The sequence below is a fragment of the Adelges cooleyi genome, unplaced genomic scaffold, assembly GCF_023614345.1.
Source record: "Adelges cooleyi isolate 19-005CV unplaced genomic scaffold, UGA_ACOO_1.1 ACOO_flye_CR_arks_rails_tigmint_CR_PRNA_30, whole genome shotgun sequence".
NCBI classification, from domain to species: domain Eukaryota; kingdom Metazoa; phylum Arthropoda; class Insecta; order Hemiptera; family Adelgidae; genus Adelges; species Adelges cooleyi.
In genome coordinates this window covers 2,546,910-2,564,612 of record NW_026095971.1, presented here as the reverse complement: position 1 = coordinate 2,564,612, position 17,703 = coordinate 2,546,910, and the positions used below count along the sequence as shown (strand labels likewise).

Below are 17,703 nucleotides of genomic sequence, written 5' to 3'. Positions count from 1 at the left end.
CGTTGCTTGTGTTTCAAAATCGAAAAAAATGTACACATTTTTCAACTTAAAAGTTCTTTTATTATGGTTAAAATTTGTTGACAGTAGTGAAATTAGCCTATAATTCTTAGGATCAGATGCATATTTGCTTGGTTTCAGGATGGCTCTTACTTTAGATTTTTGCCAACGTCTTGGTGGGATGCCGAGGTTAAGAAGTGTTGTAATCCATTCGATGCTTTTAGAACTTTTGTATATAAATTATTATAAAATTAAATAAGTAATTTTTGACTCTTTAATGTGAATTGTGAGTTGTGCTTTTAAAAAAATGTTTAATTTACCATTAGTTAATTAGTTGGTTAATTAATTAAAAATATTGTTGGACTATGTTGAATTTACAAATGTAAATACGACAATTCTTTGTAATATATCAATTATGATATTTATTATTTATTGTACATTTTGTTATAATTAATAATACTAAATGTATAAACAATTTATAATGATATTTTGTTTAGGTTTGTTATTTAACAGTTCACTAAATATAACGTCGTTTATACTTTAATATTTAATACATTTTTTAAAATTTAATTTCAATATGATATTACTTGCAATGTAATCTACTCAAACATAGTCTAACCGTTAGTAGTTAACTATAACCTATTGTTTAAACTTCAATAAAAATAACAAAAATAAATTTCAAATTAATGAACAGAAAAAACCAACAAGTATTATGATTAGTACCTACCTAATTAATGGTTTTCTATTAATCGGTCTATTGTACACAAAACAATGGTTAATCATCGAAATTTCATGAGACTCGTGAAAGTAAATAAGTTAACAACTTACAGTTCAATGGTTAAACAATAAACACATTTCATAATTTTATTATAATAGTAAATGCTTATTTTATTATTATAACTATAGTCATAGATTATTACCTAGTTTTTTTTGTTATCATAAGTAGTTGGTGTGTTTAAAAAAACAGAAAGCTTTAAGCAAAAAAAAATGCATGGGGAACAAATTAGAAGATTTTATCGCTTCCTTAAAATATAGTTATTATTACAAATATTGTGTTTAAAATATATATTAAATTAATAGTGTTGGTTTAAAAATCGTCTATTAAATGTATACTATATATATATTTGTATAGTAGAACATTCAATCGTCCTCAAACAGTGGCGCCAAACTAAATTTTAGTAGGAGGGACAAAAAATATTATGGATACCCACCATAAGTTTAAAATATGAACAGGGGGTGGTCTCGTCTTAATGACACGAAAGTGAAATTGTAATTTATAGTTTAAATCTATTTTAAAAATAATTAATAGTTAAAAACTACAAAACTGTGGGTAGTAGGCACATACTAACTTACACTATGTTATTTTATTTATTTAATAAGAAGTGTGTAAGTAACATATTGAAATTGATAAAACCTAACAAATTTAACATAAAAAGAAAAATCATCAATATAAAACCCACAAATACATTTTTAGTGATGAATAAATTGTTACTGAATTTAAACTACTAATGTCAACTAAGTAAAAACTTAAAACACATTTTATGATACCTTTACGGAAATACAATATTATAATTGTATATTATTTTAATAATTAAAATTACAAATACTTCTTTTGGTCAAAAATGTGTGGACTATCTTGGTTATCATTTTTACAATTCCATAGATTTAGATTTAAAAAAAAAATCCTAAAATTTCAATCATACCGAGAAAACCGTTCAAATCCTTGTAATTTTTTACCAATTTAATTTTTGTAAAATAGTTTTTTAGAAAAGTCGTTTTTACCTGATCCATCGGTTAACAACGATGTTTGTGTTTACGCCGTTTCGAATTAGACCATGTAAACGTTTTTCTATTTTATTAATTTAGAGCGTGAAACGAACGTGTTGGCTGTTCTCCACTTTCCTAACATTATCATAATTGGACTATGTATTACGTGTAAGTACTACTACTTATGTCCTTAACCTTTAGTTTAGTTGTACCATATCAGCGATAATTAACTTCTTCCTTGGGAAATGCTTAAAAATTAAAACCCGTCACAAAAACTAAACAAAACCGATTCTTAAACAAGAAAAACACAAACCTTTATTCAAGTTTCCAGTTCTAGTCTATTTTTAATTACTCAATAATATTATTTAGGTACCCGTGTATTTTATTTTAATAGTTGATATTATTATTTATTTTAGTAATTTTTTAAAAATATTTTTTTGTTGAAAAGTAGTCATTGCTGCTCACATAGTCATCAAGAACATGTAGGTTTTTTTTAATTACAATTTTATAAAAATATGCCCACAATATCGACTACGGTAGGCTATTCTTGCACATGTACCGTGTCTACTTTTTTAATGATAAATTAATACAGCAATTATTGTATATGTTCAACTTTGTAGATAAGTGTCACGTTAATACATACAATTTAATGAAATTCATATGTCAGATTTAGTAAAACGGTAAGCATATAATCGGTTAAAAAACAAATAAAAACCTTTCTTATTATGTACTCTGCACATGATAAAAATAAAAAGACATAATACACAGGGTTACACATTATAGCATATTATAATCTATTTGATCGACAATTAGCAAAACAAAGAAATCCACATAACATACATAAAATATAAAAACTAAATAGGTACTTAACATATTTTAGTACACGTCAAACTATGATGATAATTATATAGGGTTGACTGTGGGTAATTGTAAATAAGGCTTAATAATACAATGTTAACGTATTATAAAATTAAATAAGATATTGTACAATGTTTTGGTTATTTGTAAATAAAACTAATCGGTTTTATTATTACCCCTACAGACCCTAGATGTGAACGTTGGATGCGCAAATAATCTAATATTAAATTAGAGTGGATACTAATTTTACAAAATCTAGCATTTAAATAACGTTTAAAATATATTAATATAATATAATATTGTATTTTATGTACACAGTTGAGGCGTTATTTTCTATCACATTATTTTTTTTTTCAAACGAATTACAATGATAATAATAATTAATATACGTATAATTATTATTATGGACACTTAAAAAAAAAAAAAAGTAATGACTGCCTACCTAAAATTTAAACAATTTGTTTTACCGAAAAATTCCATAACAAGAAACTACTAATACACTATCATCGTACATATTTTATCGGTCGCTGTACAAAACATGGTATCGTTAGAGAGCACGATTGCAGTGACAATAATTATACTAAGTAATAACCATTTCATTAATCTCATTATTATATTGTGAAGAACGTGGCAAAAATATACAGGTATGTCGGCATCTGGTGGTAACCACGAGGCGTCCGCTGGTTTTTCTGAAGGGAGCAAGCCGGCAGTCGAAATCGTGCAAATCGAAACCACCAGTTGTCGACATGGCCGTTTATTTTGCCATGGTTAAGAATAGAGGCCGTGGCTCGAAACGACCGAGCACCTCTAATTTGGCGTAAAGAGCAGCGTGCAGAGATTTACCGATTTTAATAGAAAAAATAAATAAATAAATCTAACGTCGCAGTCCTAACTATATCGAGGAAACAAAAATATTCTATAATATATATTATTATAAATTACGATGATTTTAGTTTTCCGGGTTAGGTATATCTATGACCGCTGCCCTATATCAACTATTTGTTTTTTTTTTAATCACGTGACTAGATATGCGTGTACAACGTTGAACTAAAATTAAATATTTACCGAGTTAAACATAAGGAATATATTGTATAATAATAAATATCGTATCTCGGTTGTCGCGACCGAGAACAAATGATAAATAAATAAATTGCAATCTCGTTGGGATTACTGAGCGTTGTAAGTATAGATAATGTGTTACTATACAGCGAACCCGGCGGGGTGTGGTAGGGAAGAGACGGGCGAGGGTGGCAAATTTATTCGAAATCGACCCGTCGTTGTATTTTGATTTGTCGACTGCAGTTAAATAATGGTTGGACCATTTAGCGTTGGTTTGGTCCTTTGTCGTCAGTCCGGTCAACGAAGCCCGACCAGGGTGCAAGTCGGGTATACGGTGCGACAATCCTCGCCGTTTTGCCCTTCTTTGGCTGCTTGTATGTACTTCCATAGACGAGAAGCGTCGGCGCTCGTGCCCGCTCTTCCAGCTGAGCTGGCTGCAGTTTCACTAGGTAAAATAAAAAAAACAACGTCAATATCATCAAGACTATTAATGATTCGGGGTGGTCGTCGGTGGATTAAAGGATAACCCGTAACTGTTGCCCCTCCTCCTCACAGCTATGCAATTAAGGACATCAGCAAAATGTTGTGTGCATTTTAGGTCATCGGATACGTGTGTGTTGACCTTTTATTAATTGCACACCCATGAAGTTCCACTAACGGAATCGACCACAAAGCTAATAATACAGATTAACAAGATTGTCATTTGTGTGTGCAATAATCATGGACTACACTTGCGTCCAGATGAAAGACAGGGTCATCACCTTTGGCGCCGAAACAATGGTCATAAGTGCTATAAGCCGATCATGGTATTGCACTAACAAATTGTATTGATCTACCAATTCATTAAAGAAGATATATTGTATGGAGGTGAAAGAATGAATAGAAACATCTTGTCAACTTCAATTGAAAATACAATTAACGTGGGCCATCTGTAGAAAACATATTGGGATTCACAGTAAGAAGTAGATTCATATTAGGTTAGTTTTAGGCGCGTACTGTTTTTTTTATCGGTTGGACGAGTTCGTCAGCAAATATATCATTGTGATGAATGAGATTGCAGAAATGTAAGGACTAAGCCAGAACAATAATAAACAAGTAAAATGGATTGACCGTAAGTAGGTTTCTAGATAGTGAGATGGAATAATCATTCTATTTTAGAATCATAGATATTTTTAGGAGTATCTATAAGTTCAGCTTCTATTAGGTTTAATGAATGGAGTTGAAACTTGAAATATTTAAATAATACAAATAAAGTGTGACGTAGCAGAACACAACATAATATGTACTTTTTAAATGAAATTTATACTAAAGAGTAAAGATAATTTGTTTTACAGTAAATGCGATAATGATATTTAGAATGTAGACGACATTGGGTAAGAGAAATGAGACAAATTTGGAAATAATTTGATTGTATATTTGTTTAGTTTATTAGCCTGTTAGCGTTTTTGTGAAAATGTGATTATTTATCAATTTATGGGTTCTCCAGCTCACTCTGGGTTTACTGCAAAACGCTGATACTCTTCAGAGAAAAATCCCAGGTGAAATTCGACTCGAGGAGGATAGAAAATCGTACGCGTGCCAAAGGGGTAATACAGAATACACTGCAGCGAGCCTGCGGGATGACGAGTCGGTTGTGTATGTGCAAGTGTCATTGAATTGGTGTCAGTGTGCTGACAATGGAAGCACGTTCGTACAATAATGACGGCGACGATAATGATGATAATAATAATACATTTGTTACAATGACTCGAATAGAAGCGATCCATTATATATATGAACAGACAAATAATAATAATAATATAAAATTGTATTAGTGTATCTCTTCATAGAGTTTTCCGAATGTAAAAAAAACACCGTGGGTGGAACGGTCTTGTATAAAATGAAAGTGTACTCAAGGACGCATTGTTTTGATTTTTATGATTCTGTGCCATCATCGCTGTCATGTCAAAGAAAGTGACCTACGATCACAATGAAATCATCTTTTAAGTACCTACTATGACTATAGTCGGATCTCTCGCGCGTTTTGTTTTGCTCCGATCAAACGTATTTATACAATCCATACAAACACAACACTACAAGCGGCAACAACGTCCGTTATATAGGTTCTTACAAGGTGTCTAGCCAAACATACACTTGACTTTAATTGGATGTACTTGCTCATCATACAAACTACTCAATCGGCTCTTGTTTGGTTTTGCGTAGGCGGTGGAAATCGATTAACACTCTTAATAGGTTACTCTTGATAAGTTTGTATACTATTTTGTTTGTGGTAATAATGCATGTGTCGTATTGTCTATCGAAACAGTTACATCGCCTTTCAAACATCAAACGGTGGGCCCGGTCAAGTATACCAGGGTAATTTGATGACGTACAGCGGGCGTTTTCCAATATTGAGTCGGTCGTTCCTAAGAAAACGAAATACTGACAAAAATGAACTGACCCACAATCCCGAAATCGTTGATCTAAACTCAATGGTCGCATACAGAGAATGAGTAGGCAGGTCTTATACAACGGTTAGGCCTAGAGTGAATAATTAACGGCGACCAATTCATTGTGGGTTTTCGAACGTCCACGGTGATTTAGATATCTGACAAACCCGTTTGAAGTGTTCGAAAATCAAACGATTTATTATCTTCCGCTGGTCTGAATCCGACGGGAGGAAGATTGGTGTTACCAACGGTAAAAAGTAGTTAAGTGCATTGACCTTTTGAGTAAAATGCGATGAATATTTTTTTTTTTAAAGACTTGACGATGCTGCGATTTGGTTTCAGTTCAAATGTTGGATGTCTCGAAAAGGCATACGCGCAAAAGTTCGGTTATCGCAGCAATTGTTTTCAAATCAATCGATTCGGGCATGGCATTAAGTTTGACGTCTTAATCGTTGGTAACGGGACCATTTTGTATTCTGCGTGCCTTTTAGTCGGTCGTCGGACGTCTCGTAAACATTTCTAAAAATTCTTTGACCATCATCGTGCATAACTATTATATTACACTATTGATGATGTCTAAGGTTTATCACGGACTACAGTTTTCATACTCGAATCAAAGACGAACCGTTTAAAAACATAACAATAATACCCGGCAGACGTTTCTTGGGTCGATCGATTGATTTTGACACTTAAGCACGTACACGGGATTTTCAATTATTATTTTTTCACTATTGCAATAATAGAGTTTAAACGAAAATTCTTTCGCCATACTCAAGACGTCAACATTAAGACAGCATAATATTGTGTTAACACTTACGTCAACATATATGATTACATACAACTACAAATTATTGAATAAGTGGCCTATGATAAAAAACCTGTTCACCTTTTTTTATCTCATTCACGTAATATTTTCAATCAATATTAAATAAATAGTAATTAATTGTTTTTTTAGTAAATATTCAACCGGCTGATGTACCTACCTTCCCAACTCTGCCTTGTTGGAGCTTACACTCATCCCAAGACATTTTCGATCGTGCAATTTTATGTTGTAATTTATTAGTCTCTACAAATATAATGTTGTACGACAGTGGTACTGTTTCACTGGAAGTTACCGCGGAAAAGGTAATTTCTGCGCGGGTTATTAAAGAATAAAAATATAACCACAAAGCAATCTGCAAGACCAGACCGGTGTCACATTTATGTTATTATAATAATCGTCGTAATAAACATATTAGCCTCGCAAATTGCTTTTTAATTTTGGGAAATTATTTCCGAATGAGGTCGGAGATTCGCATGCGTTTAATCGTTGATATTGTCGGCATGCAATTATATACCGAATGTCTATTGCTCAAGGCCAATTATGCAGAAAGTCTATACAAGTTACAATGTACACAGTAAGACATTTTTTCCGCGTGACGTTTCAAAATTGTACACAAACTACTACGAGTGACTAGTTTATTTTGATTTTTTTGATTTTCTTGTTGTCCGGTATATTCCACTGTATTTTTACCTTGTTCCCATTAACACGATAATTCGGACGTTATGGTCGAAAACTAACGGCATTTGTAAATTTTATGATACTACTATTATACGTGTCCAGCATGTACTGGCTAGTCATAAAGTTCAACGAAAACGAAGGGAAACATTTGAATAAGAAGAGAAGATACTGTGTGTGTGTGTGCGCGCGCTCGTGTCTCTAGTAGGCTCAGACAAGTTCAAGGCCGTGACCTCTGGACGCACACATAAAACGGAGTCTAAGCCAATTGTCTTGAGGCGAAGGTTATATATGTGTGTGTGTGTTTGATAGAAATGGCTTATTCGCCAACTAGGTCATCAAATGACCGGAGAACAGGTTATAAGTGGGTTATTTGAGCGAACATTTTTTTTTTTTCGACACCAGGAAATTCATAATATTATAGCGCACGAAGTAGGTGAACGGGTAAAGTCTCATCATGTACTAATATGTGATATGTAAATAATGGTTACCTGCTGAGCTGAGCCGACACCAGGTTGCTATGCGGACTGTACCGTCCCGGGTTGCCGTACATCCTACACACCAGCTTCTCCTTGCAAGGTTCGTCACTGATGTGAAGCTCTCTGAATATTTCTTCCAGCTTATACAATATTGGACCGAAAACTGGGTCGTGTGGCGCCTGTTGAGGTACCCGGCTTACACCCTGAACAAGAATAGAAACACATAATATTGTACATCTGAACTGGCCGACTGTACTGACTGGATTATAGAGCAAAATTTAAATAAGGAAAACGAAAGACAAAATTAATTTTTTTTTGTAGGTTACATACATAATTTAATTAAGTGTAAATATAAATGTATAAATAGTAATTCGATGATTTTATTAATTAAAGCTATATGAAGTTATATTTTCCGGTTTCGGTTTAATTGTTTTTTCGTTTTAAAATTACCTCAGGATCAGTAATTAGCGACGAACTTGTAAAAATATGAGTTTTTACAGACGTTTTAAGCTTATTAAAAAAAAAATTTAAGTACTACTATAAATACCTTGACATCCCACTGATAAGCGTTAACACTAAATTAAGGTTTTTAAACATAACTTCTTATGTCAAACCCGTTTCAAAGTAAGTGTGACGCGACGTCCTACATGTCATTCGTATGCGTTAAAACGTGTTAACTATTTAGGAAATTTATACATTTTTACTCAATTCAAATTTTATGGTTTTTTTTACAATATATCTAATATTTAATTATAAGGTATATAGAACGCTAACCAGCGTATTTTAAATACGATTTTTAATTAGAGTTGTATCCCGGACCATGTTTGTGAGAATAAACGGATTTTGAAACAAGTTAACAAAATAATTTCAATTAACAGGTAGTTTTGTTAATTTGTATGTTATATTATGTTAATTTTGATTGCAAACAAGCAGATCAGCCTGGTGGGTTCAAACGCAAAAATCGATTAGTATACTCACGATCATTCCATTTTCGTCTCCTCGTTTGATGTATTTTTCTGCATGCGGATACGAAGGAGTCATGAGCTGTGGACCACCGCCATACCTCATGGGCGGTGGCGGTGGTGGTTCGTAATTCGGCGTTGCTTCTCCATTTTCACCTAAGCCCCAACTAGCCAGCTCGTCACCATGATCCGACACTACGTTGGCCATGTCCAATCGATTGTAATACTCATTGCCCGGGATCTGCGGCGAAGAAATACAACATACATATTAATTACACCATCGTCATACATTTGCATTCCCTGCCACAGTCTATTTTTTTTTTAATGGATTACAGCCCACCTTAGTCGTACGGTTCATCTCAAAATCATTAGTGCAAATAAGATAATATTTTCGAGAGATATACAAGTACCCTTAAAATGATAAGGAAGCAGGAGCAGACTAAACGGAAAAATGTTTGTAGTCCTAAAAATGTAAAAGCCTCATAAGAGAAAGTTCAATAATGTAATTGAAGGAGCTATTTCTAATGAGGCTAATGTTATGAGGCCCATAACCGCAAGTACATAAATTAACATATTTTGTTTAATAAAAAAAAAAAAATCAGTCTTAACTCATGAGTTTATTAGATGCTAAGCTATAGTGTTGGCCCAATTTGTTTTCTTCCGTCGAATCTCTTCTTGTGTTGTGTTAAACCGTGGTATAACTACCAGAAATCACGGTTAAGACAATATATAAAGTTATTCAAAACAAAATTATTGAAATGGTTGCAGTATGCCGGAATTCTTTACACTTAGGGACCAAAGTACAAATAATATTTGATGGTTCAGGGTTTAAACTAGAATCAATATAATACGGGGCCCCAGTGAATCATATTCCTTTCGCTCCTGAATTAAATCCGGCACTGATAATGACGCAGGCCACGTGGTATAAAGGTGTACTGTCTTAGATCCTAGGTAAGGAAGTAAGCATTTCATTCACTAAAAGGCAATTTCGTGTAGGATGGCACTCTATAACTCCTTCACTGGTTTCGTTACTCTGTTTAAAATGATTTTCTACGGTAATACGTCGGCCGTTCTCATGAATCACATTATTCTATAATTTACTTTTAACTGTCTCTTTATGACAGTACCGTGTCATCTACCTCGTGGATTATTTGTGCAGTGCATTAATAAATGTGTGTTCTGTTCACAGTAAAAGAAACGCGTACCTCAGGCGAATCGTAAGGTCCTGGAGGATGATCCAGTACGGCGCCGGTGTAGATCAAGTCATCGTGATGGTAGACCGGTGGCTTGGCAGGTATCGGCACTGGCACCGGCACCTTGATGTGATGATGATGATGCTTTATCTGCTGGACAATACCGGTATGTGGTATTAATTATTATTGTCAACAAAACGACGTCACTTTCATACAACGTTCTATACATCAGCGCCTTGTCAAATTATAAAAACAATGAACGCCCGACGAGACAGATAATCATGTCACAATGTATTGTCGTTAAATCGAAACGATTGTCAATGAAAGCGGTTGCAACTTATTATTTTTAAACATCACTACATTTTAATCGGCAATTGATCTATACCGATCAAATGGATATTATGTTTCAATCAATTTGAAAGCGACTATAATATTATATGAACAATGATTATTATTATTATTTTGATTACTATACAAGTGTAATATATACGGGGTTAGTTCCTTAAAATAATAGCTATTTTACTTTTCAAGTGATGTGAAAAATTTCTCTTTTTTTTTATTCAAATTTGATTTGAATAAATCAAATAAATCAAATCAAAGTGAACTTGAATGCATTCGGACCGAGATCTAGGTTATTCGTCGATGTCCAAACTTCTGATTGGTAATTAAGCATTTCAAACTTCCATAACGGTTAATTGAGACATTAGCATATTAACGCATGTGATTTTCTATTAGTTCCGGTCACGGCTATTTATTTGTGTATACCGAAAATGCATTTTGATAATAGTTTTAAGTAGGCATTAGTCTATGTATAATCGCAAGTGTTGCGAGCGGTTTGATTTTTAGATGAATGGACGGCTAACACGTTTGATTAGAATAAACACGTTTAACCGTGTTTGAAATAAACATTCAACGGCAATCGAATATGTTGACAGAATTGATCAACGAGGCCGTAAATACTAACTGGGAGACTATGAGGATATTAAAATACGATTTCTAATGACCTTGATCTCCAGTGTTATTCATTTAAAACTATGTAGCCGTTCAATGTAATAATATACTATAATTATACTGTTGTCCTTTACTCAGATTTAATGCGATCCTAAGACTTTAGGCATAGACTCTCTGTCGGATCGTTCGATTGGTATAGTTTAATTGAAAATTACTCGTGCGTTGATAGCAGTTCACATTTTCTCTGTCGATAAAAACAACATTGGTCATGAAAACGTTTGAACAAAACCTATTGGGTTCTCGAGCCAATGGCTTCGTTAAACCCGACTAATTCGATGGTATTAGGCGTATTAAGCACAAAAGGATACCAGACGGTCAGTGGTGAAGTACGGATGTTAACACGGACAACCGTTCAGTCGAATACGAGTGTTTACACGGACACTGTGGTCCGTGTTCATGATTTACAACAGCTCATCCTATAGGCCATTTCGTTACAATTACCTTGTGATGATGGAAGTGAAATTTGGCGGCGTTATGATGATAGTACGAACACATTTTGAACAGATGCGAGAGCGGCGGGAAGAGATGGAGCAGCACTTTGAGTAGAATTTTTTTGGCGGTCCCCACGCCCACGATGAGGGGCAACAGGAAAAACAGTTTGATTTTGATCAGTTTGACGATCAGCAACAGCGCCAGAAAGCTGGTGAGGAGCTTCTTTTTGAACATTTGCTCTGCGAACATTTTACACAATTAATACTTACGACGATGCTTTTAAATTGTAGATACTAATATTACAGCCTGTTACAATGTAATTACAGTGACAACGCGTACACCAGACAAGACTATACTCACTAATTGATACTACACGGACTCTATTACTTAAGCATCTTAACGGCTGTATACCTACCACGAACTATGATGAATAATGTTACGGCGAAGCGGTAACTTGTCATTAATCATCCGTGATGTGTTCTAATATAACACTACAATAACACCGTCTAATACATTTGAATGTTTTTTTTTTATTCATCCATCCATTCGTATATTATATTGTACACCGAAAACCGAGGTAGGTAGGTAGTGATTTTTTTCTATCACTCTGTCTGTGGCCCAACACACGTTTTCCTATGCTATTATTTAGGTTAATGAAATACATTCGAAACGCCATGATGATGCTTATGGTCAAGTGTGTTTGTGTGTGTGTGTGTGTGTGCGATACGCACTGGTGATTTCAAATTAATAACGTTAATTCGGCGTATGGCCGATTGAAGCGCCGGAACCGCTGTGATTTTTGTCGCCGCCAAACGGTAATAGATAATAGTAATAAAAATAATAATAATATATAATTCAATACTAGCCGCGACAACATGAATATAAGTATATACTAGAATATTAAAAAAATAAATAAACAGCTATGGAAAATCATCGGTGTGTACAACAACAGTGCGTTTATATTATATTACTTGCCACTCACCTGCGGCCCACCATTAATTAGCCAAGCAAGTGTAAAATTAAGTATAAAATTAACATGTTTGTTTTTAATTGCCAACTCGCAGCACGGAAACGATTTACTTTCTTTTTATAAACATTGTTAGAGTAAAAGTATTTTTATAATGATAATAGAAATTAATTAACTATTATTGTTATTATAATGTCATGAATATTTTGGTTGTGACCGTGAACTACTTGTGTCTGTTATGATACATTAAAGTTTAGTAATGTTAATTTTAAGTATAAAGACACTTTCCTGATGTATTCTCAAGCGTGACCTTAAAGGTCCTGTGCGCAATCCGGTTTTATGGTTGAAAACATGCCTTACAAAAAAAAAAAAAACTCTCACACTTAATAGAGTAATATGATTACAATAATTTTGTTTTCGTTGAAAAGAAGACTTCCTACATGGTGCATTGGACCCCATAGTAAGTGTTTGAATATGACCAATTTACACAAGTTTTTTACATTTATTTTCTCAGTTTTTAATCAAAAATCAAAGTCCAATGCACTTTGTAAAAAAGTCTTCCTCTTTTCAAAAAAAAAAAAAAAAAAATGTTGTAGTCAGCTTAAAATATATTATACTTTTACGAGATGTGAGAATTTTCCGCGTAGTCATTTTTTACCACCAAAATATATATTACTCAGAAAAAATTGGATACGTTAAAAATAATACCATGAAGCTTGTACGAATTAACCAGAAAATTAATTGACATGGTCGAAATTTATTAAAACTAATTCTTTCTTTAATATTACCTATATTTTGCTCCTTTGTAAAATAAACACAAGCGGGCCAAGCACAAGCAACATAAGCACAAGATTCTACGCTGTAGAAATCAACAATTTTAATCACAATGCTCAACCCACCAACGACCAATGAAAATACGTATTTTCAGGTGAATTGAAATGACTATATTTTAAATTTTAACTATCTTGCAGAAGTATATTTTCATTTTTACTTGTTTGATTTAAATAAAAGACAGATGAAAATGATTTTAGTCAGAACACTTGAATATTATTACTTGAAACGTAGCACTTGGGTAAACAGATCCATTTAATTTACTGTGTTCTGCTGTTCTCGTTGTTGCACATTTGTTATTCTAGTCATTTTGTTATTCCTCGACAACGTCGGGCACGAACCAGACGTCGTTTATTTAACTATTTAAATCGCAGAAGACACAACTGAATTCGTGCGTACTTGGGTTTGTAATGCGTCCACTTTCCAATGCATTTCGATTAATTCGAGGGACAACAAAAAAAAAACGCATGAATAAAAATACTTAGGCACACAACAACTGAAATATCGTCACCAGTTTCGAGACTGTATTTGTTCGCTTTCCATAACTTTGAACGAATAAAAATATCGCCTCAACGCTCAGAATTATATATAAGCTTAAACATAAGACTGTAATATTAATCGAGATCATATTCTTTTAACATTAACGGTTGGGTTAGGTCGGGTAGGCCGAAGAGTTCAAATAAAAGTTAAACATCATTGAAGATCACGGTTTTGTTTGTAATAGTTTGTTCGAAGCCGACCGACGATTAACACAATATGTCGGATTCGTCTTGCCCGCTTGGCCCACAACAAGTTCAAGGTCCCTCGCACGCCATCATATTTTCTCTTTTTAATGGTATTTCGCGCGCCTCAATCGAGAACATATTACAATTGGACATTTCGACTAAATCATTTCTTATAGAAAACATCTTAATGATATTAACACAATAGTTTTTTTATGAAGTTAAAAGAATTCTGGCGTAAAAACTATTCGGATGATGTTTAAATTAAACATATCTCATCGGTAGGTTAACACGTGTAGTTGCTTAAAAAAACTATTCCCCTACAATCGACAGATTAGTTAGTAAAAAAAAACCAAATGCTATATTTTAAATAAATTAATCCAAATTCGAAACTACTGTTTCGATTTAAGTTCACTTTGCATTATAATTATTTTTTTTTTTTTGTAACAGTAAATTACTTGTTCATTTGGTGTGTACATAGATTAGCCTACTCTTAAAAATACCAACCAGGAAATTTGTAACGTGAAGACGGCTTGGGCCGAGACCAGAAATTACCTATTTGAATGTGATAATATAATACACATTTGTGAATTTTTTTTTTTTATAAATAATATACATAATTTTTTTTATAAATTATTTATTATTTAAGACCAGTTGAATTTGGCCACAATAAAAATTCATTTGGATTCAACGTTATTCTTATGCATTAGGTTGCAGTAATTATGGATAACTTAAGATCAAGTAGCGTGTGTTTTTTTGCATATGTTTTACCAACTAAAAAGGTTTTATTAGGTTTTGTGTTCACATACTATACCTAGTTTTGCACGTAAGCGAGACGCACAGCATAAGTAATGTGAATAACGATTAATGATTATTGTTATCGACTCGATGGATTTTATGCTTACTCATTTTCTTGTGCAGGAATCTCGGCGCCCTATCTTCTTTCTGGTTTTGGGTGCCAGTGACCGCCGGCAGAAAATCCATCCTGAGTATGACGCCGCCATCGGGCAAGATATTCTTGGGCGACAACCGGACCTTAGCTCCGGGACCGCCACTCAAAAAACCTGGCACAGAGGCTTCAAAGTCGTGGGTCATCAAGTATTTGGCGCCTTTGTCGTACAGCGAATCGGTCACATGCGACCAATGGTCGTCTTCCACTTTGTTCGCCTGTGAATTATATTAAAATAAATAAATAAACCAGTGACCAATTAATCGGTTAATCGCGTGTTTCGACCTTTTCGCGTAATCTTACAACGACATGGTGTAAGTAAGATATTAATAAAACAATAAAAAAACCCGATGGACCGATAAGAACTCGTTCGTACAACGACCGGTTTTGAAAACCGTAACATACCCGGGTCGGGTTAAAGCCCTCCAAATCCGTCGGTTATGCATTGCACTACCGGTTGGCGAATTCCATAACAGGCCGTTCTACTTGTTTAACTGTTTAGTATAGTGTAATATGTTCATGTTTATGGTAATCGTGAATACCGTGTGTATCATGGTAATATTATTACAAGAATTCGAATTATCCAGTTACTCGAAATTCAAATCGAACACTTCCGCATCACTACTGTATGGGTTGGCTATTTTAAATCTTTGTGTTTTTTTTTTCCGACGAATAGAGTTCTTACGCTTAAACGTAAGTTTAAAAAAAAACGTTTGGTCGACCCCCCGATAGCAGGTGCGTTCTCCTTACCTCTTCTGCGTCAGCGGGACTCGGCGAATCCCTGGCTTGTCTGTAAGCGCCGGCTGGCGGCACGGTGCCGTTGTCGGAACCTGCGCACAGGGCCTCGTAGTCGTTGGCGTTCCTGGTGAACCTGATGCCGTCGGTGACGCTGATGTCGCCGTCGAACGTGCCGTTCACGTAGTTGTATAGTCTGCTGCGGACGCAGTCCATGGTCGTCCTGGGACCGTCGCACTTGCCCAACAGATCGTCCCACAGCGCGTTGCCGCTGGCCGACAGCGAGGCGTTAAAGTGGTCGGCGGTAGTAGTAGACGCGGACCAGAACAGGCACGACAGGAACGCGGCGGACGCGAGTAGCCGCGGCGGCGGCGACGACACTTGCACGGCGGCCGTCATGATAACAACACCGACGACGACGACGACGACGGAGCGATCGCTGACACTGTTGGCATCGCACTGACCAAGTGCGGCGGGCCGACGAAGCTCACCGGTTTTTTTTTTGCCGTGCGGGCGCGCGCCGTGTGCCCCCACGTCCGCCCGGCTGTGACCCCGTTTTGCCCGACGGACTCAATTTCGTTTTCTTCTTCCTCTTTCACCGCTCAAACGGGCCGCGTCGTATCTTCGCCGCGTCCGCGCATTTCTTCCGGACTTGACTCTGCCGGCGCCCGATTACGGTTATCGCACCACGCCGCGATAATCCGGATTTCCGCATAGCGCTTGGTAGGCCTACGTGCGGTTTTTCGATTTCGCCCTAATAGCGTTCGTAGATATATTTTTTTTTATGATGAATTCATTCGATTAACAAAAAAATCGTAACGCCCATTAATAGGCTACTGCCAGACAATTTGCATACACTATGGTCCACGTATCATTTATTTCAGAAGTAGTCACCGTCCGTTACCGTTCCGTCGTATGAAAGCTTTCACCCGAGCGGCGTCGTTTACTTTTAAAATCGACAACCCAATTTATTCAGATGACAAAGTGTGTTGTTTTAGTCGGAATGTGTCCGACCATATGAATTTATATTATTACCATTTCACTGACAAACACAACAAATCGGTTCCTCTCGCCGAATAGTCACATTCTCTGAAAGCGAGTCGGCCCAACCAAACAGTTTAGTCACCGTTGCGCTCATAAGGTACAGTAGGTTTACGCTATTAGTTATAGCTACCCCATTTTTTTTTTTTGCGCAGATGGATAATAAATTAAATTGACAGTCAAATGATACGTGCTACAACTCATACTTACGCCGGTAATGTAGGTCTGTGGCGGATACAGAGGTTAACCGATGAGAGGGCGGATTCACAGTAAGCCGCATGATCGTTATAACGGTCGTAAAAAAGTTATTCGTCGTTTAAATATTTTACAAACGTTTCCTTTGTAGTTTATCGAGACATACGTGTTTCAATTACAGACTAACAACTGAAAAATGTAAGCGATAAAAAAGTTTTAACGTAAACTTAATATATTGAAACCTAACGTCGCTGCTCGCCATTAAACAGTTTTTCAGGTAAAGCCCTCGGACCTAGAATCCGCAGTCTATTTTGGGCAACATATTATAGACATTTGGTCTCCGAATTATTTTGAACTATTTGGTCATATGAAATAAAAAAACTATTTGGTTATTTTGATCGCATGTACATTGATAAATACGACACACATTATAGAGAAATACAGCATTGGCCATTTTTTTAACGTTATTAGTGATTATAGCCTGCTTGCTTCAACTATTCAACATTTTTAACACAACTAGAAAAAAAACATTATCTTTATTTTGGTCTTCAAAATTTACAAGGGTGTATTGTTGTAGA

The 17,703-nt window shown here is 35.1% G+C and overlaps 1 protein-coding gene across 3 annotated transcripts; it reads right to left on the bottom strand.

Moving 5' to 3' along the window:
• Positions 1 to 2,534: 2,534 nt before the first annotated feature.
• LOC126839168 (uncharacterized) lies at positions 2,535 to 16,337 on the bottom strand. Of its 3 annotated transcripts, none has more exons than XM_050574280.1 (7): positions 15,905 to 16,337; positions 15,111 to 15,372; positions 11,695 to 11,924; positions 10,255 to 10,395; positions 9,066 to 9,290; positions 8,100 to 8,290; positions 2,535 to 4,126 (listed from the first exon to the last, which is right to left on the bottom strand). In XM_050574280.1, exons 1-7 carry the CDS (start codon positions 16,286 to 16,288, stop codon positions 3,979 to 3,981), a joined length of 1,581 nt encoding a protein of 526 aa, XP_050430237.1. In that variant the 5' UTR covers positions 16,289 to 16,337; the 3' UTR covers positions 2,535 to 3,978. The 3 variants fall into 3 exon arrangements, with proteins under 3 accessions (XP_050430237.1, XP_050430238.1, XP_050430239.1); XM_050574281.1 differs by having other exon boundaries at positions 10,255 to 10,392; XM_050574282.1 differs by lacking the exon at positions 10,255 to 10,395.
• Positions 16,338 to 17,703: the final 1,366 nt, after the last annotated feature.

What these genes read in the sequence shown, in the direction of transcription:
- LOC126839168 (XM_050574280.1), bottom strand. Translation starts at nt 16,288, where the DNA reads ATGACGGCCGCCGTGCAAGTGTCGTCGCCGCCGCCGCGGCTACTCGCG. An exon ending in GTCCCGCTGACGCAGAAGAG is followed by an intron (nt 15,373 to 15,904) that starts GTAAGGAGAACG and finishes TATAATTCACAG; the next exon opens with GCGAACAAAGTGGAAGACGA. An exon ending in GACCTTACGATTCGCCTGAG is followed by an intron (nt 9,291 to 10,254) that starts GTACGCGTTTCT and finishes TCTTCGCCGCAG; the next exon opens with ATCCCGGGCAATGAGTATTA.